The following is a 25,538-nucleotide window of genomic DNA, read 5'->3' as shown; positions in this document are numbered from 1 at the left end:
TGAAGCACACTGAGTTTCTCATCAGCTCATCATATGAAATGTGCTGTATAAATAAAGTTGACTTGACTTAAATGTGTTTATTAAATGTAGACGCTAATCACATCAGACGGAAAATCTGACATAATTGGTAGGATGTTATTTGTTCCAGTTCTCAAGAACGGGTGCTTCACAGGAGATACTTTACTGCACGTTATTCATGTGGGACAACCCACATAAATAAACATGAATATGATGTAAATGTTTTTTCCATCTATGTCACACATGAAAGAGGAATGTGTTGTTTTATTTCTCTGTTATAACACACCAAAAAAGGGAAAAAATGCAGAGGTTTGTTCTTTGTATTTTCCTTTTTTATGATGCTGGTTTCCAATGAAAATATATGTGAAAAAGGTAAAATGAAAGGGAGAGCAATAGAATGAAGATAATCTTTGTTTAGACAGGACTTAATGCAATTATTTGAGCTATGTTTGTATGTACTGATGTAAATGTGATTTATATTATTGTCTTTTAATTCTGAACTGTAAATGACCTCCCTAACAAAATTAATTTGAAGAAAAGAAAAGAAACAAAACAATGTTGAGGGCTTTTATGTAAAAAGCACCTGTCACATAGAGAAAACATATGTATTATTATGCAAGAAACGGTGCTGAGTTCAGAGCATATTGGAAATTTGAACTTAAAATACAAAACAATGACACCAGTTTAGTTTGGAATACAGGCTAAAATAATTTGTCCATATTAGATTACAGGAATTTATTGGCAGAAGTGGAAGATAATGTTCATAAGTTTGTTTTCATTTGTGTATAATCATTTGAAAATAAGATTAATTGTGATTTTGTTGCCTTATAATGAGATGTTTATATCTACAGATGGAGCAAGTTCTCTCCTCCTGTTTTTACAGAAGCCCAGAACAGACAAACCAAACACTGGCTCTGTGTGTTCAAATCAGCAAAAACACTGTACAACACGGAGAAAACGCAGTGACAATTACAAGAAGAAATGTGCAGAAATATCAGTATTAATTCACAAACCAAAAAACCCCCCCAAAATAGAGAAAAGACCCATTAAATATATCACAACACCCAAAATGTTGTGTATGTGCAACTAATCAAGATAATAGACTCAAAAATGCAGACTGAGGCTGAGCAGAAAGAGTTCAAAGTGATTTAATGACAAAAAAAGGTAAATGTGCAACAGGCTTAACGTGGAAAACAGGGTAACTAAAGCTGGTAAAATAAAAAAAAAACAAGGAAAAAGCCCAAAACCCAAACCATGACAGAAAATGATTATCCCTAGAAATTATTTAAATACTTGCTAAAAAATTAGTCTCTAATATCAGACATCCTGGATAATAAAACACTGTAGTGCAACTGGTGAGTGCAGAAAGCACCTAACAATGAAGGTGCTTTATGTTAAAGTTACACAACATTCACATACATACAACAAAAGTTGAAGAAATTTACACATTAAAAAGACAATTCACCCCAAAATCAAAAATACATATTTTCCTCCTGACTTGTAGTGACATTCATACATCTAGAATTTTTTGGGTGTGAGTTGCAGAGTTTTGGAAATATGAGCCGTAGAGATGTCTGCTTTCTCTGCAATGCTGGGACTAAAAGAGGAACTACTTGCTCTCTAGTAGAAATAAAGTAGTTCTGGTAGATTCTACTGCAGAAAGAAAGTAGTTCCTACATGAACCTGCTCACAAGAAGGTCTGTGGATTATCCTGAATCACTGGTTCATGATCTTTAGAAAGAGACAAGGAGTTTTACCCACATAAGGGACTAAAGGTGTGTTTGGATAAATCAAACTCTGCTGCACAAATCAAACAACTTTATGGAAGTTCAACACCACACGGCTGCAGGAGGCCTTTAATGAGGAAAACTAAAATAAACTGTCTACACCTCAAACCATGATGTTGGGACTTTGTTTTGGGATCTTACTGCCCTCTAGAGGTAAAAAGTTTGTTTGGACAGAGAATGACACACATCTGCATACATCTGGGTTCCTTCATCAAAAAAAGGCACTTAAACAGACAGTTGACGTAATCTTGCATGGTTAAGTAACTTGGGAGTACAAATAATTTTAACTAACTTTTCCTGTTATTATTACTCAGTTCTACCAATCATCAGTGTTACACTGACAATTAATGTAACTACACTTTTTACAAACAATAACACTGTATACCAATGTTTAGATTCTTTACTTAAAGTAGTACAAACATTATAATTTACTCCTTTTATTTAAGTAAATGATCTGAATACTTTAATACCACAATAACTGCATTACTTGAATAAATGTACTTAGTTACTTTCGACCACTGTTGCTCATTGCTACTGTCAATCAAAACCTGCCTATACACTCATACACTTTCTAATAACATGACTTTGTTAAATACTAAATCATTTTAAAAATCAATATTTTGTGTCAAATCATTTATTATTTTTTTCTTTACTCCTTTGTGACATGAAACTAAATACCTTTGGCTTTGGGAAACAATGATCAATCTTTTTTTTTTCAAACAATTTTCCGGAACAAACAACTAATTGATTGATTGAGTAAATAATCAATGGATTAATTGGCAATTAATTTGTTTTATTTTCTGTCCATATGTGTTTGTTTTCATTGTTCTGTTTGTGAACAGATCACCTGATTGGCTACAAATGCAGATGTGAAAAGTTTGGATATTAAGTCAAATTTTACTCAGTACTCAACCATGATTTTAAAAGTAACTAAGTAGATTACACCTTGTAATGCATACTTAAGTACAAGTAAACGTACAGACAATTATCTGATTTCAAACAATGACATATGGATGACAAACACTGCAGCAGTACAGGTGTGGAGTAACAATGTTAATGATTAATGATTAATCGATAAATCGCCATTGACAATTAAACCAAATTAAAAAACATGTTCATGGATATTTAACAGTCTGGAAATGGCAGTGATGCACTTAATCTGACATTGTTTTGTCTGCCGGAGCCATTTGTTGCCTGAAGAAACTTAAAACAATGACAAAACCAAACAGGAAAAATTGAAAATGTAAAACAAAATGACAGTAATATATGTTTTATACCTTATACATTTTCAGCTCTCTTTCCACTACCGACTGACAGTTTGAAATAAAGAAAAAAAGGCAATAGAACTGATAATTCCGACCGTCAATCTTAGCTTGTACGCACCACGAAAACACGATGTGCCCGCCCAACTGTGTATCACGTGACACACCAGAATTGATTTTATTGGCTTTCTGCCACCTGTCAGTCATAATCTCACCACGTGGTTGATAATAACATGGGTGGGCTCGAGGGGGCGGTGGTGGACTGTCACTGATTATTTTGGGAACATGTAGCCACGCATGGATGAAGTTCAGTAATGATTCATCGCGACGGTTTAACTGTTAAATTGTGCTTCATAGAAACCGCGTCAGTAACGTTTTAACACAAACCGGAGCTCGACAGCGCGGTGACCTTTGGCTGCCGTCGCCGTGTCGTCGGTACAGAGACCCGGGGAGGAGCAGCAGCGGGACAAACATTAGTGAGATCGGTGAGCTTAGTAACGGCAGCCATCAGGAAGAAGTGTCACCGCCTGCCTGAACGAGCTCTCTGAACAGGGACGAGGAGAGCCAGTCCGCCCGTCATGGCTGCCCTCGGAAACTCGGGGGCCACTTCCAGTCCCATGGTGATCCTGGCGCCCAAGACCAAGACGAAAAAGAAGCATTTTGTGCAGCAGAAGGTCAAAGTGTTTCGAGCTAGCGACCCCGTCCTGAGCGTCTTCATGTGGGGCGTCAATCACTCGGTGAGTCGGTGAAGCTAACAGGACATGCTAACGGTAACCACAGTGTATCTGTGCCATGTAAATGAGGCTAGCTCCGTTAGCTGGAACGTTAGCAGCTGAGGCAGACTGCCAGCAGGTGTTACAGTGAAATCTGTGACCCGGCGGATTCTGTGACTCCAGAAGGAAATGATCAGTAGAAAACACTGATGATTTGCCGAAATATCGACAAGTGGAGGGCTGCTGATCTATATACAGACTTAAACACATCTGGTCCCCTGTTTCTGTTACACAGCTTTTTAAATATATGATCGGATCTGAACATTATGGCGTCACACTTTATTATTAATTATAATGTTCTCATCATCGAATTATCCGTCGATTATTTTCTCGATTAATCCATTAGTTGTGTGGTCTGTGAAATGTTAGAAAATTGTCAATAATGTTGATAAGATGGACCTTAATTTATCCCGAAGGACTCTCTTGTGACAGGTTCCTCAAAAATTACAATAACATAAAATAACAACAATAGAATATCAAATATGAGTGAAATATAAAATGTATAAGGAGTCAATGTGAAAAAAGTGTCTAATAGAATTAGAGCTGCAACAGTTAATTGGTTAATCAATTTAGGGCAATGATTATATCTGTCATCCATTAATCTGTCGATTATTTTCTCGAGTCATCGATTATAAATTGATTGGTGGCTTTGGTCCATAAAATGTCAAAAAATAGTGAAAAATATTGATCACTGTTGTTCTAAGCCCAAGTTGACGTCTTCAAATGTCTTGGTTTGTCCACAACCCCAACATTTTCAGTTTACTGTCAGAGAGGAGTAAAGAAACTAGAAAATATTCACATTTAAAAAGCTGAAATCAGAGATTTTTGACTTGTTTTTCTTAAAAAAAAAAGACTCAAAATGATTTGTTGTATATTGAAATCATTGGTGATTAATTTAATAGTCGACAACTAATTGATTGATTGTTGTAGCTGAAATACCACAGGTTCACCATGGTGACAGCTGTGGAGGAACACAGTGAGGGACTTTAGTGAACAAATCTTTGCAGTACGAGTACCACTGAAATTTCTTATCGTTTCACTGAATCTGAAGGGAGAAAGAATGCAGCATAACAAGTGTAACGTCATCTAAGGTGTATGAATGGTTTGGACTCACAGTGGCCTGAGTGAGTGTGTTTCAGTGAAGAAGCCCAGTCAGTGTTACAGCGTTATAGATCAGAAACTGCAAATTTAAGAACAGTTCATTTTAGACTAGATTAATGGAGGACTGTAATTCCCACACTCAGAAAGAAAAGAACCGGAGCCTGCTGCCTATCACGGCTATATTGATCAGTATTGGTATCGGGATATGTTTTGTTGTGCGGCAATATGAGAACTTTTCTAATCAACAGAACATAATGCAGAATGTTTTTATCTGTTAGATTTATAGGCAGCAACGGCAGAAAACGTCACAGTGTCACACAGTTTTTATTAGTATTAACTACACTGACCCATAAGGAATGAAAGTATGGTTTTTGGTTGAACAAACTTCAGTTTCACAAAATATGATCTCTTTATTTTTAAAAAAAAATAACACTATTACAGTAGGAGTAAATATTTTTTACTAACATTACTAAGGTAGAACTTGATACCACAGATAAGTAAATATACATGGCAGGAGTGCCACAATTTAAATATCAAATTGAAAATCGATTGAAATGAAATGAAACACACTGTAGTGGTGAAGAACAGACTGTTGGAGTGGAGTTCTAATCATAGACTCTGGAGGAACAATAAAGTCATTTTTAAATCCATAAAATCACTTAATATGAAGTCAAATCATTGGCTTTGAGTGGTTAGATAACCATCTAATAAACTTGATTCAATCTGCATCACCGTGTCAGGGTTTATTTTGCAATAATAACCTGCTCATTGCAGATTATCCCTTCCTATAGATAATTGTTTTAAAGAAGAATTTTAAAATGTAAATGACAGTTGTCGGAGCATGAAACCAATTATGTTGTTGTCATGGACATTTTTTTCATTGTTTTCTTATGTTTTAGAGACAAAGAATCGATCAGGCTGCAGCCAACAATTATTGTCATTGTCAATAATTTATTTTAGCAATTAATTAATCAGTAGTTTTGTGATGACAATAATTGTCTGCTGCAGTCCTGTTTTAGACTTTAATGGAGGCTGTTAAATAATCGTCTTGTCTTTCAGATCAATGATCTGAACCAGGTGCCTGTTCCTGTCATGCTGCTGCCCGACGACTTTAAAGCCAACACGAAGATCAAAGTCAACAACCACCTCTTCAACAAGTAAGACACACAAATTACAACTCAGCAAAGCAGGATCAGATTACATGCAAAGAAATTAGACGTATTTAAACGTACAGGACACTGTCTCTATGAAACTTTAAAGAAACTTGTTCCTGAGAGATAAAATCTGCGGCAGTTTGCTCTCGTTGTGCCTGAGTTGAAGAAGAACATGAACAGATGAAAGTCCTGAAGTCTGTGAAGGACTGAAGTCTGTGAAGGACTGAAGTCTGTGAAGGACTGAAGTCTGTGAAGGACTGTAGAGTTAAAATGATGTTTTGCTCTTTTAAGATTTTGTTAATTAGTTTGTAGTGGTGGGTGATATGACCAAAATTTTAAATCACGGGTTTATTTTTTATTATGATGACTATTAGGGCTGGGTATCGTTTAAAAAATTTTGATGCCGACATCAGTTGACACCTTTTTTTTTTTTTTTAAAGCTCTTCTTTATGATAAAGAAAGCTGGCAGTGATTGGCTGCAAGCAAAACCATATGGGTAGTATTTTTATTCTAGAGCTGGGTACCAAAAGGATTAAGTGCAGGTACTGTTGGACTGGAGAAGTTTCAGTTCTACATGTAACTTGGTTTAATCGATTCCTTAAAGGTACTGAGAACCGATATCCAGCCCTAATGACCGTATTATATCTCGTTATTACAAAAATAAAAGGGATATTTCACGCAAAACATGATTCTATCTTTTTACATTGTATTGGCAATATAAGGGAACATATCTTAAAGGGATAGTTCACCAAAAAATGAAAATTCAGTCATTGTCTGTTCACCCTCATGCCGATTGAAGCTTAGGTTTAGTTTTTTAGTTCACAAAACACTTCTGGAGTTTCACAGGAAAATAGTGTTGCAGAACTGGAATAAAAAACTAAACCTGATCTTCAGTCAGCATGAGGGTGAGGGGATAATGACTGAAATTTTCTTTTTTTTTAAGGTGAACTATCCCTTTAAGAACGAAGAAAATGGTTAGAAACTTGGGTGTGTTTAATGGCTCCAAATAGCAATTAAAATGAAAATGTATATTTAGGCCTGCATGTGTTTTGGGAGGAATAGCCCGTCCTATAATGTAGGTTAATTAGTAAACGTAATGTGATTCATTCTCAGAGTTAGACGAGGACTGGATCAGACCTCTCTGCAGCATTTCTAAGGCAGAAAACAAAACGTATATAAACATAAGTACAATAGTTAATGTACCGCTGGGTGTATCCATCAGCGACAGACACACAAACCGGTGCAGATCACACAGCAGAGGAGATTTCATGCAGCACCAAAATCAGCTGAGACTGTGCTGCAGTATGAAGTTTATGTCCCTCATCAACCTACTGCTCTGCTTATTGAACTGGCTTCAAATGAGGCGTAACGTTAACACAGTTCCTCTTCACTGTCTCTCAGTATTAAATAAAGAGCCAGTGTTAACAGTTAGCCACGTTCGCTGCAGAACATGCTAATGTCAACTACAACAGACTGACCTGGAAAATAATCGCAAAGAAAATCCTAACAGCTTAATAGTTAAATGTTGGTATTGATTGATCCTTGGCTAACATGCTTTGTGTACAGGTTTTCCAGTTGTTTTGAGGACACTTCTATAAAAAATACAGTGAATCCACTTCAGATGGTGGGAGTAACGTTGGATGTAGTTTCTGGGTTGGTTCTTGGAACCAACAACAGAGAAATTGGCGTGCTTTGCTCGTATTGTATCTTCCAACTCTTCTTCCAAGAAAACAGTAAAGATGTTGAGGACCCCTCTGCTAAAGCATTTATTGTAGTAATGACGGTACTGTAAAATCCGTGTCGTGGTGGAAAGACAACACCGATGAGTTCATCCAGATCCTGCTCACTTATCCTGTCTCGTCTCCTTTTGCAGAGAAAATCTTCCAGGACATTTCAAGTTCAAAGAATACTGTCCTCAGGTCTTCCGAAATCTAAGAGAACGGTTTGGTATCGAGGATCTGGACTATCAGGTATGTGATGAAGTGATGTATCAGTCAGTGTACTGATCTCCTCCTCGTGCATCTGATGTCACTTTTAAGAGCTGATGTCCTTTAATAACGATGTTGATGCTCATGATCTCCGAACTTACGTGTGTGCTTTTGGTTCCTTGCTCTTCAGGTTACGTTGACCCGCAGCCCCCCAATGAGGAGTGTGGATGACCAGGGGGAGGGTCTCCTCCTCAACTCCTACGACCGCACCCTGGTCATCAAGCAGATCTCCAGTGAGGACGTTGCAGACATGCACAACATCCTGTCAGAGTATCACCAGGTCAGTTCTGGATGGATAAAGAAATCTGGGGATGCAATTCACAGCACAACAAACATGTCTTTTGAAGTTAGCGCTGGTAACAATCTGGATGGTCCTTTTCCTCTTTAGCCCGGAGGACACGACGTCCATGATTTGTGAAAACAATCTGAAATGTGGACTCGTCAGACCACAGAACACTTTTCCACTTTGCGTCAGTCCATCTCAGATGAGCTCGGGTCCAGAGAAGTCTGCAGTGTTTCTGGATGTTGTTGATATATGTCTTTCTCTTTGCATGGTAGAGTCTTAACTTGCATTTGTAGATGCAGAGACAAACTGTGTTTACTGAAAACAGTTTTCCAAAGTGTTCCTGAGTCCATGTAGTATCCTTTATACAATGATGTGGGTTTTTAATACAGATTTTAATGCAGTGCTGCCTGGGGGGTCAAAGGTCACAGACAGTCAGTTTTGGTTTTCAGTCTTGCTCCTTATTTCTCTGGATTCTGATTTTTTTTTTTTTAATGATATTATGGATTGTAGATGGTGAAATCTCTAAATTCCTGCAGTTTTGGTTGAGAAACATTGTTCTTAAAAGTCCTTGAAACCCCCCCCCATCCATGCTTGTGAACGACTGATCCTTTCGAGGACGATACTGTCACCTGTTTACCTGTTGAATGTTCCAAACAGGTGTTTTTTTGAGCATTTCACAACCTTCCCAGTCTTTTGTTGCTCCTGTCCCAACTTTTTCGAAACATGTTGCAGACATCAAATTCACAAAAAGCTAGTTTAAACATTAAATATTTTGATATATAAAGTATTTGCAAATCATTTCAGTCTGATTTTATTAATGTTTTATACATCGTCACAACTTCTTTTTGGAGTTGGGGTTGTACAGTGACTGTGTTGCTGTTGAAAATGTCTCCCAGTGCGACAGTGTAGCTCAGTGATGTGTTTTTAATCATTTTTGGACAACAATGGAGCTCTGTGGCACAGAGGAATTAAGATACCAGGCTTTTAATCAATTTTTGGTGGCATTACGTGTGTGTTTGCTTCAAAATGTTATTTTCCCAAGCTTCTCTAAAAACATTCTGCCATGTGACCTGACGTAGGTTTCTGCATGATGACGTTGTTGCATAAAAACCCCCATAGCTTGAGGGACGGGAGGGGAGGGAATCAGCACTGTAACCTATGTCACTACTTTTTGGAAAACCCAGAAAAGAACGCAGAAGGAGTCGTCCTTTAAACATCCACACATGACTTTGAATCCAAATTGTTTATGTACTATAAGATAATGAGTTATTCTTGTTAATTTGTTGAATTTTAATTTGAACTTTGAGCTGTAGGAAGCTCTAGCATCCTTCCTCCTCCGTCGTCTTTCTGTTCTTTCAGTCCTTCATTCGGTTTTTCAGACATGATAACTTCACACACAGAACCAGGATCGTTCACCTCCTGTCTGCTTTACTGAACTGTGTAGGAAGCTTCTCATCTGTGGCACCGTGTGTCCTACTTACAACATTTTCTCTTTAACCTTTGTTTGGACCTTTTGTAGCTACAAGCTCCCGAGAGCGTTTTGTCATAGAGTTCCTAAAATGAGCACCTCCAGGGGGATTTTTTTTTTATTTTCTGCCTCGTAGGTGAGGGAAGTCGACCCAAATATGACTATTTTTAGATTTAACATCTCGCCTGGAGCAGCAAAGTGGTGCAGTGAGCAGGAAGACGGCTACATATGCAACCTGAGGACGGCGAACATCTGTCCTGCTGAGCTAAAACCCTGAACGTGGCTTTAGGGTGCTTCTCTCAAACTGGATCTGACTGCTGACCTCCCTGTGGGGAAAGCTAAATGGAACGAGAACACGAAAACAAAACATGATCAAGGTTAGCCGGCGCCACAGAACCACTGGAACAAATACTCCGTTATGGAATTGTGTTATTGAAGATATTCAAATGCTCATATCAACACATCTATGCGCATGTAAATATTAGCGTACAGTTGTAGGAGCGATAAGAGCGAGGAGACAAACTTTCACCTCTATTTTGTTTGTCCCCATCAGGTTTTATTTCTCATTTGCCGCCCGGCCTGGTATCAGCGTTCATGCTTGTGTGGCTGAGTCGCGTGGACGCTTCAAAACTGGGTCTCACTTCAGGCAAAACATGCCACTGAGTAAACTTTTGGCTGCTTGCTTTGAGCTCTTATTGGAATGTGTAGCCTGTGGTTACGCAGCCTACATAGAACTGGGAGGGAGACGAAGAAAATGGCAGCTCTGTTTCAGAGTGTTTTTTAATTCACTCGCTGCTGAATGAACTCATTGTTATCAGAGCTCCTGCGTTGGCATCGCACAGCTTCCTCCATTCATCAGGACAGTTTGCAGGTTGCAGTTTATTGTATCAGTTTCCTTGTCAATATTTAGTTGCAGGGCTGCGTGTTTAGTTTGCTGCTGTTTTCTATTAATCAAAGGAAATCCTGACATATTTTTCAGCTTAATCATCTCTGCAAAAGCTCTGGATGTTGAGATGTTGTACTAAAACAGATGAGGTGACTTTGCTGTAGAAAGTTTTATCATTGTACTTGTGGATTTTAGGAATTATTTGGATGATTTGTCAGAATTTTGAGGATGAAGTGTCATGTTTTTTGGCAGGTGTGGGGATTTTGAACCTTGAACCAGCTTTTCAAACACTTTCTATTGTTTTGCACTTCAGTAATATATCAATATGATAAATCGATGTGATGTGAGGCTAGATATCAGCAGTGTTCATTGAACGTGCTCATATTTTTTTGTGAATCGAACGGATCACTTTGCAATTAATGAGAGATTAATTGAGAGATTGAGAGAGATAGCAGCGTTCACATCATCAGCTGATTTAATCTCGATCGCAGCAGAGAGAGAGACAGAGTGTATGAATATGAACAGAAATGTTGGCGTGGTGTAAAAACTTCGGATGACGTAGCATGAAGTGTTTGAACAATGCTGCAGACTGGAGATTGTGTTACAGTGAGAAACAGACTGATAGATCTGCGTTATATTCGCTCTTCTCCTCTGCCTCGTCTCCTTCTTCATCTCCCTGTAGTTCTCATGTATTCATGCATTTAATTTGCACTGAAAAGTTGGAGTGTAAAATGTTCTCAAATTGTTGTCAGTTGTTGCAAATAACTAAAGATATGAATAATCCTGGCTCTTCATATTAAAACATGAATGTTATGCACCACTTCATCATCATAAGGACTCCAACATCTCCGGTAGGAGGAGCTTCTATTTAAATTAAGTTGCTCCTTTAAAGGTGCTTTTGCATCTTAAAGTCCAGACCAAAATCTGAACCAAGGTGTATTTTTTGAGACACTGTTTACATTTGGTCCAGTTAAATAACAAGCGGATTAAAGAACTTTACATGTCATACCTACGTCCTGCCGTCATCTGCGTGTCACTATATCAGACATCGATTGGTTAGTAGACGGGCGGCGTGTTAACAGTTCAGCAGGTCGCCTGAAACATCTGGTCTCCTCCTGTGGCTCAGGTTGTTTTTGTGTGTTTGTTTTCCTATAGTTGGTCCAAAAGTCAACAAAAATTTCACACTAGAAACAAACTGAAAACTTTGGTCCGGATCAAACTGAAAAGTCTGAAAGTCTAGACCAAAGGACTGCTGCTTTTCACCTGTCAAACTTTTTCAGGTGCTGCTGATTAGAGCTGCAACAATTGACTATTAAATTAATCACCAATTATTTTGATAATTGATTAATCAGTTTGAGTTTTTTTTTTTAAAGAAAAAAAGTCAGAATTCTCTGATTTCAGTTTAAGTGTGAATATTTGTTGTCTTGTTTACTCCTGTATGGCAAAAATCTGACTATTGTTGGGTCATTTGAGGACTGATATGTATTTTTCACTGTTTTCTGATATTGTTAAACAAACAGCTATTGACTGATTAAATGAAATAATAATCAGCTGTTCAGCTCTCCAACACTTCCAGCTGTTTTCACTGGAGCTCCTGGCTCATCCTGAAACACTGGAGCTGCAGACTGAACCCGACTCTCTGAAACAGGAGGGTTAGAAATAAAAAAAATTATATATCTTTGCACAAAACAAAAGCAGCGTAGAGAGATGTCTTTTTAACGTCCTGCCCGGCATGTTTCATGGGACGCTGAATGAGGTCAGTCTGAAGTCTATTTTAACTGAACGTGACTGCTGAGCTGGGCGAACAGCCCAACCTGGATACACTCAGTAATTGGTTTACAGTCAAAGGGACCTGTGAAAATAGTCAAATGTATTTTTCCACTCTTTGCACATGCGATGCAAATTCACCGCTGTTTCCTCCTCCGCAGCACATCGTGAAGTGTCACGGCAGCACCCTGCTGCCACAGTTCCTGGGTATGTACCGGGTGAGCGTGGACAACGAGGAGACCTACCTGATCGTCATGAGGAACATGTTCAGCCACAGACTGGTGGTGCACAGGAAGTACGACCTGAAGGTGAGGAGGAACTGCACGCCAAAACAGTCTGACCTTTAATCACACATCCTACTTGTCGTCACGCCAATGTGGAACCCTGCAGAACTGATTTCTCTCTGACAGCAACAAAACGGCTCAGAGAGACACAGGAAATAACGAGCTGCTGCTTCACACCTTGTGCGTCGTTCCAAGATAAGATAAGATAAACCTTTAGTCAGGTGCTGCAGCAGCGCAAGGAGAGAAATAAGTGCTGATAAAGGTGAAAGTAAAAAAAAAAGGCCAAGTATAGAAAATAAAAACAAGAATAGAAATAAAAATATATAAAGCGTAATATATTTCCAACATGTCTTATCTGCATCGTTGCTCCTATCTTTATTATTATTCCATTTTGTTTTTCTGTTATTTTAATCATCTGATATTATTTGTCTCAGTCCTGAAATGTTTTAATCTTGGTTCAACTACGTACAGTAGTTTGTAGCTTCTGTTGCTGTATAAATAGATCATTATTATTATTATTATTATTATTATTATTATTATTGTTATTATTATTATTATTATTATTATTATTATTATTATTATTATTATTATTGCTATTATTATTACATGTAAATATTATAGACCAGCGCAATATATAATATGATTAAGTAAGGATACTTGGTATTTGGTTGTTTTAATATGATAATGTGTTAAATAAGAGATAACGTACAGTGAGCAGGTCATTATCACAAAATAAACCCTGACAGACCCAGATGTGTGGTATTATCCAGTTTATTACATGGTTATTTACCAAAACAAAACAATAAGTTGACACAAAATATAACTTGAGAAGTTATTTAATGGATTTAAAAATTATTTTATAGTTCCTTCAGAGTCTATGAACAGAATTGTGCCCATAGCAGCAGCCTGTTCTTTATAGCAACGGTCTGCTGTACAGAAATAACAGATCTTAGAAAGCTGTAATTGAATAGAGAAATTTATTAATTTATTAATAGTAAAGAAATGTATTGCTATGCAATTTTATTTATATAGCACCATTCAGATACAAGTCAATGCAAAGTGCTTTTCAGGAGCATAGAATACATTAAAATAAAACATTCAAGTTTAAATTGCATTTGAGATTTGATAAAAACAAAAGTTAAAAGCAATCCAAGAAGAAGTTAAAACATACAAATTACATTTAAAAGACAGAAAAACAAAAGTGAAAGCAAACAAATATAAAAACAGTAGCTACAGATTATCTGAAAAGGTTGTGTATCTACTTTAGTGGAAAGCTGCAGGAAACAGTCTGATTTAAATGAGCTGACAGTTTCAGCTGATCTCAGGTATTCAGGAAGTTTGTTCCACAGGTGGGGAGCAGAGAAACTAAAGGCTCCTTCTCTTCGCTTGGTTTTGATCCTGGGAACACTGAGTGAACCTGGTCCTGATGATCTGAGGCTGCTTCATAACGTGCAAATAAATCAGATTTATTCAGGCCCGAGACCATTTCGTGCTTTATGGACAAGTAACAGTGCCTTAAGCTCTGCTCTACTCCCTTGGTGTTGGCGAGGACTCTGGACGAGCTCCAGCCGTGTGATTGATTGATTTTTGACAGCATTCTAATATCTGTTATTTCAGTATAACAGACCGTTCCTATGAAGAACAAGAGAAAAAAATACTTTTAAATTAATGTTTTGTGTCAAATTATTGATCTTTTGGTGAGTAATGGCATGTTATAAGTGTGATAATCTGCAGCGAGCAGCTCATTATTGTGAAATAAACGCCTTCTGGATGATGCAAGACCGCTCTGCTTTGTGTCTGGATCCTGTATCAACCTGTCAGGGTTTATTTTGCAATAATGACCTGAGTGCTGTACATGATCCCTTACATAATGTAGACAGACGGAGAATGAGACAGACAGACAGACTGGTGTGTTGTATATTTATTTTATATCATCACAATATTTATAACAGTTTGTTGTTGCAGGGCTCTCTGGTGGCTCGTGAAGCAAGCGACAAAGAGAGGGTAAATGACACATCTTAACTTCTGTCCAGTTTAATATCATTATGTGACCAGTTGTCTCCTGTTTATCCCGTATGTCCTGTTAAAGATGTATTTTTATTCCTGAAGGGAAAAGAGCTTCCTACCTTCAAGGACATGGACTTCAGGAACAACATGCAGAAGGTGTATGTGACCGAGGAGGACAAGGAGAAGTTCATGGAGAAGGTCAACAGAGACGTCGAGGTCGGTCCTCAGATTCCTGTACTAATCTCATCACACAACTGTCTGTCTTATAATGTTGCGTGAGTTGTTGTTGTTTACACATTACACAAGTGATCAGTGACACATACACATGATCAGACATTTCACCTGGAGGAAACCCCGACAAACAACACATCCAGTCAACCAGGAGAGACGTGATGTTCTTTGCACTTTGGTGGGGAAAAAAAATGTATTATCGTTTATTTAAACAGGTAGTCTCATTGAGATTGGAACATCTTTTTCAAGAGAGACCTGTGTACAAATATAAACATGTAAAGTTTTAGCACAGACAGACAAATAATTCACAGACACAGTTTAAACATTTAAGGAAAAAAACAGTCACAAGTACAGTGTGTTCAAACAAAATAAGAGAAAGTAACTTCATGTATTTCTGGAGCTCAATTCATTCATGAGCAGCAGAGTATTTGAACCCACTTTTGCCAAATTCAGTGTGAATAAGAGGTAAAAGATAAAATGTCCTGAGACCTGACATTATAAGAACTGTGTCTGAATGTAATCAGAGAACACAGGTAACGGATAAGATGTGTGCAGCCAGAATTAGTTGGAAAATAAAACCAGAATTGTACGTCTCTGCTCAGCATGTGATGGGCCTCATTTACTAATGTGTGCGTATAAATGTTGTTAGAGTGCACACAAAATTACAGTCTGACTCATGAAGCGTGTGCACACTGGACAAGTTTGTCCAGTATCTTTAGATGTGACTCTTCAGTGTTGTTGCATGTCTCTGCCACACAGCGGCAGCAGCAGCACATCAGGGACGCTCCACTGCTGTGATGCCATTTTGGCAGCAGGAGGATGAGTGTGAAATTCATATAGGAGGATCATTTAAATATCACAACAGAAAATGATTAGTAGATCAACAGATTGATAGATTAATTGGCAATCTAACAGTAAATCAGTGTTCTCGGTAAACTTCTCTCCCATTTCCTCCAGTTTCTGGTGAAGCTGAAGATCATGGACTACAGCCTGCTGCTCGGGATCCACGACGTGGGTCGAGCTGAACGGGAGGAGGACGAAGGCGAGGAGATTTCCAACGAGGAAGAACCAGAGGCGGAGAACGGCCTGGCTGCGGGCGCCACGGTGGGCTCTTACGGCACGTCTCCAGAGGGAATCGCTGGCTACATGTCTGCCTGCAAACCCCTGCCGCCCGGGGAGTTCGACCCCTACGTGGACGTGTACGCAGTCAAGAGCTGTGCAGGTGAGGATTCAAGACTGAAACTAAACTGTGATGTCTGGGAAAAGTAGGATGAGGATGAATTTGAATGATTTTGGTGATCCTCAGACTTTTCCTACACTTTTTTTTTTTTTTTACCAGCTACCACTTTGCAATCACACTTTTATGTGTAACTGAGTTTTGTGTAAGTTTCCCATAAAAAGTTTAATTAAATATTTATTAATTTATGATTATCAATGTTTAATTCTCTCTGCTCACATCAAGCAGCCAAGCAGTGGTGCAGCAGTGCAGTCAAGATCCATTTTTAAATCAGAATTCTCTTTTAACGTCAAACTTTAACAAACTCAGAACTTAAACAGTCCACCATAAAGGACAGGGAGCTCTCAGCAGCATTTCTGATGAACTTGACTGAAAATCTGAATAAATAAATAAATGAAATGTCTCCACAAAGTTTTAATTCACTCATTTCTCATAAATTCACTCGTTTGGCCGGTGTCGGGAGCAAATTTCAAACCCTGCATGGAGAACCAAAACTGAAACTTAACGAAGGGCCACCAGGGGCCAAAAGCTAACTTGTGTTTTAAGATGCAAAAAGGTTCTAAGATCCCAAGTTCCCTTACAGACGGAGCAAAGTGTCACTCTGATGCTGTGCTCAGATTAGGAAAAATATTTAATCATTAGGAATCCTAAAGAGTATTTTTACCTCGCATGAACAGTGACTTACATTATTTTAAAATACATTTTTCTTATCTTATAATGGTGAGTGAACTTTGGCCTGCAGTCTCCACTTTGTGCAGCAGTTAATTAAGAAAATAATTGTCAGGATCTGTTTGTTCCTCTGGAATCTTCTACATATATCCGTTTGTTATTTCAGCTCCACTGTCACCATCTACGTCATCTGGAAAATAATGATGTAGTTTTACAGGTTTTGATATTCACTTCTTAACACGGAGCTTTAATCTCGATGATTGTTACGCAAGACGTGTCACAGCTGACACGATACTGTCAGTACAGCTCAATAACACGAGCCTGGTTGTTGCCTTTCATCTCAGGAGCCCCTCAGAGGGAGGTCTACTTCATGGGCCTGATCGACGTACTTACTCAGTATGACACGAAGAAGAAAGCCGCTCATGCAGCAAAAACTGTCAAACACGGGGTGAGTAGCACAGGAGAGGAAGGAAGGAGGCGGCGGGCTGCTGTCAGGCTGCTCAAAACATTCAGTCGTACCTGCGCAGAGGGCAAACGTTTGATGTCTGCTCTCATGTCAGGTCATAAAGCATACGCTGTGTACAGATGATGTTAATGACCTTTGTTTTGTTTTTTCTTTCTTTGCTCTTTGTCTCCGTCTCTTTTTTTTTTTTTTTTTTGTGCTGCAGGCTGGTGCTGAAATCTCCACAGTCCACCCCGAGCAGTACGCCAAACGATTCCGCGACTTCATCTCAAACATCTTTGCGTAACGCTCAGCCACGAACACTGCCACAAGTCGATCCAACTGAGAGCTAAAAGTCTATTTTACCATCGACCAAAAATAGTATGCACACACGGATCAGCATTTAAAGGTGGTGATCCGAGGCGAGACTACTTACATTGTAGCAATATTATTTACTACTTCTGATGCATATATTTATTTTTAAGATTTAAGGAGCATTTCTTCTAGATATTAAGCACTCTTAACAGAATAACTCTGGAGCAGTTGGGTACACGGAAACAAACTGCTGTCGATCAGTGTTCAGAAGTGTTGGACCACATCAGTGCAAGATCAAATGTCTGCTTTTGTCTGGTTCCCCGGGCGTGAACGAAATTCAGAGGAAGAGTTTGGAACTCTGGGCGCTTATTTGCTTTCTTTCCAAAAGTTAGATGACAAGATGCATTTAGGGTGCAAGAAATAAAGGCTCATTTATGCTCCCTTAATGTACAAAAATAGATACCTGTGTTTTAAACTATTTGTAACTGTGATTGTCCAACATGCATCATGTTGGCGTGGATCTTAAGCAATAAATCCACTACTGGGCGCCACTCAAAGTCAATCAGTCGGACTTTATTTATATAATATTTTTCATGCAACAAACCGAATGCAACACAAAGTGCTTCACACAATAAAAACCCGATAAAGAACCAAATTAAAAGGGCACTCGTTTTAAACAGGAACTGAGAACGCTGTCGTAAACAAGGGAAAACCAGAGGCAGGATAAAAACTCAGAATAGAAAAATAAATTAAATTCAATCAATAAACAAGTGAAAACTCCAGACAGTAGATAAAAAGAAAGTGAAAAGTTAAGAACACTAAATAATAAAATACTAAAAGAGAACATGTAAAAAGTAAAAAAAAGAACCAAAATGTTTGTTATTAAAAGGAAAATAATCCAGAAAAAAATTATAGATGTTAATAATGATGATAATAATAGAAAGTAGGTAAAGTAAAGGGGTGTGTCAGCTCAGCAAACAGATTAAGATGTATGAATAAATACACAATAAATAAATAAATCCATAAAGTTCAGTTCAGTTGCTGCGTTTCATTGGTTGTTCAACTTGCCCCCGTTCACTTCCCCTCGCCGCCATCGTCACACGTGTCGTTCCATTTCTGCTCAAATCTGAAGTGAACTCTGAGAGCTCGACCCTCGCGGGGCTGAAGGAGCGAGTCTGCAGCGATGGTCACCCACAATCCATTGCTGTCATGCATTCACTGCAAAAAATATTTATTTATTTATTTACCAGTCACAATGCAGATTAATTAACATTCCATGCATGAAAATAAAAAAATCTGTTTTGTGAGATATAAACCTGCAGCAGTCATAGTTCTGATAATCATGATGCAGTGCATGAGATGCTTTTGCCTCGTTGAAATGAGTCTGCAGGTATTTTTTGATGATTTGTAAAAAAACAAGTAAGACACTTAAGCTACAACTGACATATCGATCCACGTTAATTTGGGCTGAAAGTGATCAAGGGCGAGTGTGTTTCAGTACAACAATCCCTCGCTCCTCTCCCGCCGTCTGCTCTCCATGTGTGGCTCAACAGCTGAGGGTGAGTGAATGAGGGAACGTGGAACTACAGATGAAACGCAGCGAAACATCAGATACGTCGAGCACGGCGACCATGAGAAGATTGTAATAATGTACGTCTTGAAAAAGAGGCAGAAGCAGAGGCAGCAACTTGAGGATTTTTAAAACTTCCTTGTGTCCTGTGGTCGTGTCTCGCTTGAGCTGCTGGCTTCACTGCGACACACGACAGGTGCTTCAGCTCTGGTTCGTCTGTATCGGTCAGCTTTCAGAAAACGTGCAGAAATATGGACGAAATAAACAAGCACTGACAGAAGGCTTCGTCTGTAGGCGTATGCATATCTGAAGTAAATAATTGAGCCTTAATCTGTAGTTTGGTTCCTTTTGGGGGAACAAAAATGACACATGATGCATTTTAGTTCCTCTTCACTCAGACTTTTTATAAACAAATGAAGTTTTACAGACTGACAGGTAACTTTGTGACTGGACAGTTTTGTCGATTGTCGTCCTGCATCATCAGGACCAACGTGAGGAAATCAAATTCCACTGACTGACAGAAGTTAATGCAGCACTTTAACGCTTCTGATGTTTATATTTATGTTTGTCTCACAAAGAGCTCATGAAGAAATGACCATTTATAAACATTATTATATTATAATCATCAGACTGCAAAGTGACACGTTATGAATAATGACTGACAGGCAGAGACGAGACGAAAAGGTGGTGTCTTGTACAGTAATTATGCACGCGAGTAAACACGTAAACAATGCTGGATTTAAAATAAGTTAAATCAGGTTTGCAAATGTTTCATACAAAGAAAATAAATTCAACATTTGTTCTCAGCTGAAGGATAGACAGTTTATTTTGGTGGGTAACGTGTAAATAGGGCTGCAACTAACACTTATTTCCATAGTCCATTAATCAGTTGATTATTTTCTTCGATTAACAGTGATTAATGGTTAAAAATGTTAATCTGTGTTTCCCAAAGTCCAAGTTGACGTCCTTGTGCTCACGATTATTCAGTTTACTGTCAGAGAGGAATAAAGAAACCAGGAAATATTCACATTTAAGAAGCTGAAACCAGAGGATTTAGACTTTTTTTTTTTTTTTATTTTAATGACTCGAGCGGATTAATTTAATAATTAAGAAAACTCCACAGGGCACCTTTAAAACTTCTATTAGTATCTGTAATGGACACATGCACGGACAGCTGCGGACGCCTATTAGTTCTGTTTGTGTTAGTTTCTGAAGTCTGCTTGGAGGAAACGCTCCACACGTGTGCAGTCGATCGGCATCTGAAGTGGCCGTATGGAAAGGTCTGCGGATGAGTCTGCGTGGTCACAACAAATGGCCAGTACACGGACGTCCGCACAGAGGCGACATGTACGCCGTCTGACGACAAAATCTGTGATCACCAGGAGATGGTTAGCGTGGGTTAGTCTTGATAGAAGAAACTGGGGGAAACATTCAGCCTGGTTCTGTCAGTAGTAGTCTCTCATAGTCAGACCTGCCTCTGCACTGACTGAACACATTATCATTCTGCTATAAGGGGGAAAAAACACTCTGGCTTTCTTTAAACCAATCATAATCATCCTGGGTGGCACTGCAGCGATGGCGCCCCTGCAAAATGGTGTCAAGGGGGAACATGTGCGTGTGTGTAGGCCGCTCTGGTATTATAATGGCTAAAACCCCTGCAGCAGAAGCCGCACGGCATTGTTGCACAGACCATATCTTTGTTTAAAGTACCCTTTTTAAGAGTGTAGGTTGCTAGTTTGGAGGCTGTTGTTTCATGTAGCGACAGGGACTTTGAAAACGCTAACAGGCAGAAGGTGGAGAATACCGACTGAAATCACAAGAGCCTATGTCATATGAGTCAGACTTATCCAAAAATGGCTAAATCCACCTGCCAGTGCTGCTAAAGATGAGAATTTGTGGCAATTCAGTCTTTGTATGGATGAAATAAATGAGATATCTTAATGAGCTTCAGAGACCTTTGGACAGAGCTTGACGAGATGTCTCCCCCTTTTTCAAACCCTTATGCTAAGATAATTTAACTTTTGGCTGTGGCTTTCTATTACTAGCTGGAGCTTACCTAACTCTCAGTGAAAAAGTGAATAAGTTTGTTTCCCAAAATGTCAAACTGTTCCGTAAAACTTAGAATAATGATTAATCTTAAACGGAGATGAGAAATAATGGTGGTCTAGACTCTACACTAAGTTATTTATCTATTGAAGCAGGCCATTTGAATGTTTCGAGTGCCAAATGTGTGGGATCAAAGCTTTATCACAGCAGGATTTGCACTTTGCATACAATTCAATCACCTCTGTTGTGACAGGGCGGTTCAGTGAAACAGTGGACCAAATCCAGTTTTCCACCAAAGTCTCTGCTAAATTTAGAATCAGATGTACAGAACAGCCTTTGAAATAGTAAATGTGTGGTATTAAAATAGAAAACACGACTTGTTATTTAGCCTGTAAACACTCCGGTTACCACGGCCTGCACAGCGATCGTGGACCGGCCGACCTCGGAAGCGACTCATCCAGCTTTTCGGATCAGTCCTGCCTTTTTAATGAGAAAAACGTCACATCAAAACGCTTCTGAAAACGAGCCCATCCATCATTATTCTGGACATTCTCCTTCTTAGTGTTTTGTGCATAAAACAAAAAAAAAAAGGCAAACATGCGCTCTGTGAATCATTGTGATAAGAAAAGATGTAGAAAAATCTATCAGTAGAACTAGGAACTGTTGTCTGTGTATTGTGATGACGTTTGAGATTTAGTGATAACCAGGGTACTGTGTAAAACATCGTCGACAGTAACACTACATTTCAGTAGCTTATGCAGTTAGCCTTAACTCAGTGATCTGACACAGCTCTCCAAAACACTGGCAAGGCAGCGTAGATACAGTTCTCTCTGTATGATGCCTCATCTACTCCATGATTGCACATGTTGTATTTTTGCAAAATCAGCTTTTGGACCAAAATATATTTTACAAAGAACTTGTGAAAAGTGTTTGACTCTTTTTTTTTTTTTGTTTGTTTGTTTGGAACATGCATGTGTGAGTGTGTGCATGATGACAAGACACAGATCCAACGGGCCTAAAAACAGAAGCCTTTTCCTGCTGTTGTAGATGTTAATGTTTCTCTACAGAGGAGGCAAAAGTATACACATTATTTACTCAAGTAGAAATACAAATACTTGTGTCAAAAATTAAAGCATTCACTTTTTTTACTCAAGTACAAGTGGAAAAGTACAGGCTTTGAAATGTACTCAAGAATAAAAGTAAAAAGTCGTCCTCTGTACAGAAACAGCTGATGCAAACGTCCTTTAAAGGTGACTGTCACCTTTTCTCCACAGCTGACTCTCTGTTTCATCTGTTGCATTTTTTTTTTTACGTTGTTTTCGTCTTGTTACGTCTGTCGTACGAGTGATGAGCCTGTTTTTGAAAATATAAGGAGTAGAAAGTACAGGTATTTGTGTTAAAATGTAGGGAATAAAATAAATATACAAAACCTGAAAACTACCTATGTACTGTAACAAAGTATTTGTAATTAGTTACTTCCCATCTGTTTAAACAGCTGGGCTACAGGGATGATGGCGTCATTCATGTTCCCTTCAGGATAAATGATCATCAGGTTGGCGATCCCTTAACTTTTCATCTAGCGCCACCATCAGGTCAAAATTTACAGGATGTTGGTTTAGGACTGACTGATATTCAGCCTCAGGTGTACTTTGTGTTTTTGCTAATTAGCAAATGTTAGCATGCTCACATGTAAACTGAGATGCTGAACGTGGAAATCATTACGCCTGTCTAATGTTAGCATGTTAGCATTTAGCTGAAAGCACAGTCTCTGTTCAGACCTGGTCCCTGAGAGATCCAGTGGACACCTCTGAGAACGGGTCTGAACGCACTCAGGACGCATCTGAGATCTGATCGTTCAGAGACGGTCTCTTCTCTGTTCAGAGCAGCTGAATGTCCATCACTGACCAATCAGCCATTTCTTTGTCCATTTTTTTTTTTTAGGTTCAGTGTCACACTAAACTCCTGTCAGCCCACATTGAGCTTTATGTTTTACCTGCTCTGCAACAACCAGCTCTGTCAGCCGGCGGGCAGCAGAGCTCTGTGAGGCGCTCAGGACGATGCACACTTTTTCTGACTGTGTGTGAATCTCAGACTTTACTGACAGTCAGAGGCCTGAACAGAGAGAGTATCAGTGTTCCTCCTGCTGCACCTCACAGCCTCTGTCCTGCACTGCAAGAACAAGGAATTTCAAGAAAGTAAAAAGAAATTGTCCAAAAATTAAAAAATAATCTCGTCAAGGAAGTTTTGCATTAGAAAATAGATTTAACTTTGTCTAAGATATGACAGATAATATGGAGCTATATTTAACCGGTAACAACCTACAATGGTTTGCATAATGTCCCAGCAGAAGACCATGTAAGACCACATCCTCTCAGTTTAAGAATCTTATAAATGACACCAATTAAAGTTTGAATGAATCCGTTCTTGTTCATTGTCAGTGAGTGTGAGTGAATCAGACTCTATGGAGAACAGAACCTGCTGCTTCATTAAGAGAACCCGGTCTGGTCTGAACAGCACAGGTACAGCAGAATACAAACAAACAGCCGTGCTGAACACAAACCGCGTGGTTCATTAACACATCACAGTTTAGCGTGGCCTGTTTGATAAATGCCTGACAGAAAGCAGAACTCAGAATAGAATCTGAGGACATTTTCAGATCTAAATACAAACTGAGTCACAGAGCAGCGGCACATTTGGTTCAGTTATGCAGACGGATCCTGCAGTGTCATCATTATCAGATATAAAAATACCAAAGAGTTATTACTTCCAGAAAACTACTGAATATTTCCAGCAATTATCGCTCGTTGACTCCCTCCATGAATCATGGACTCAGTGTTGTCAGTATTTTCCATTGAAGCAGCTCGTTTTCCCTTCATTGTTTCAATTTAAAGAGAAAAAAAAGCTACAAATAAAAACACTTCTGGTGCCTTAATTGAAGACAAAGTCACTTGTTATCGTGCTTTTTGAAGACACTGTGTCTCATTGTGTCTTTCACTGTATGCCAATAAACACATTTGCAAAATGCATCGTTGTTTTTAACCAGCAGCCTGCTGGGACGTACAGACAAAATGTTTTTTACACAAAGAAAGAAAGAACATCATGTAGAACCATTGTCGAATTTACAAGAAGGCCCAAATAGATTTTGCCAGGAACACAGTTTCACAAACTTGTGAGTTCCTCCTTGCTTAGTAACTCACAAATTGCACAATTTTTCAATGGAGTCAGGGGCCACTTGTGTGATCACTAACATCCACAGTGCGAGTCTTTTCATTCAATGTTTTTTCTTTGTTTTAATTATTTTTCTACATTGTACATTCATGCTGGAGACATCAGAACTACAAAATATGGAATTATGTGGTTAGAAAAAGTGAAAGTGAGACGTGAAAAGCGAGATAAAGTACGGTTTTACTTCTTAAGAATCTAGAATATAAAGGACTCTGCACTTGCAATCAGATCTTTCATTCAAAGTACAAAAAACAGTGTGCAAGAGTCTTTTTCCTTTTTACTGTTGACCCAGGATGTTTTTTTGCTCTTTGATATTTTAGATTCTTCTTCTTCACACTGTTGGTTTAATCTGAACCATTTCTCATAAAAAAAATAAAGAAAAAACACTGAATTAGAAGTGTGCCCAAACTTTTGACTGTTTCTGAATACTTGTTTAACCACACGTTCGCATTCACGCATGCGTAGCATTTCTGAGGACAACCATCCCTCCAAATGGACGCAGGCGAGAAGACGCCAGGCAGCTATGATGCGTACGGATGCGGATTTGTATGCATCGTTCAAAGCGAGTATATCTCCAGCCCAAGAGAGTCCGTGCGTAATTTGTGATGCACCTACAGGATGTCAGTTACATAGTCGATCTTTTAACATGGCCCAGGACACGTTTGCCTTCACACAGCTGTAACAACGTGCTCACATGTGGCTCAGACCACCTCCGAACGTGGTGCAAGCGATCGGACCTCAGATGCGTTCACACCTGTACTTAGAACAGTCCACTTGTGATTGGATCTCTCAGGACATATGTTAATACCAGGCCTTAGTCTTGACCTGAAGTTAACGTTATTCTGAGATTCTGCAGGTCGGAATATCAGGTGTTTGTCATTCTAGTTGTTTTAATCCAGTCGTAGATAATGTGGTGAGGGTCAGGGACTGCTGTTTGTCTCACTCTTTCCAGAAGATGTGTTTCTGCTGACTGGTTCCTTCCTGTTTCATCAGAGGAGGCAGAATTCGCTGACTGGTTCCTA

The 25,538-nt window shown here is 38.8% G+C and overlaps 1 protein-coding gene across 1 annotated transcript; it reads left to right on the top strand.

The window, feature by feature from the left end:
- The first annotated feature begins 3,291 nt into the window (after positions 1-3,291).
- Positions 3,292-18,232, top strand: pip4k2ca (phosphatidylinositol-5-phosphate 4-kinase, type II, gamma a). The gene is made up of 10 exons (XM_084720306.1): positions 3,292-3,804; positions 6,001-6,098; positions 7,969-8,065; positions 8,214-8,363; positions 12,652-12,798; positions 14,740-14,778; positions 14,884-14,997; positions 15,970-16,234; positions 17,263-17,366; positions 17,587-18,232. Exons 1-10 carry the CDS (start codon positions 3,646-3,648, stop codon positions 17,665-17,667), a joined length of 1,254 nt encoding a protein of 417 aa, XP_084576432.1. The 5' UTR covers positions 3,292-3,645; the 3' UTR covers positions 17,668-18,232.
- The last annotated feature ends 7,306 nt before the right edge of the window (positions 18,233-25,538 follow it).

The sequence above is a fragment of the Lutjanus erythropterus genome, chromosome 6 (assembly GCF_056507025.1).
Source record: "Lutjanus erythropterus isolate fLutEry1 chromosome 6, fLutEry1.hap2, whole genome shotgun sequence".
Taxonomy (NCBI): Eukaryota; Metazoa; Chordata; class Actinopteri; order Lutjaniformes; family Lutjanidae; genus Lutjanus; species Lutjanus erythropterus.
Note: the sequence above shows the minus strand (reverse complement) of the source record. Positions and strands in the feature narration are given on the sequence as shown.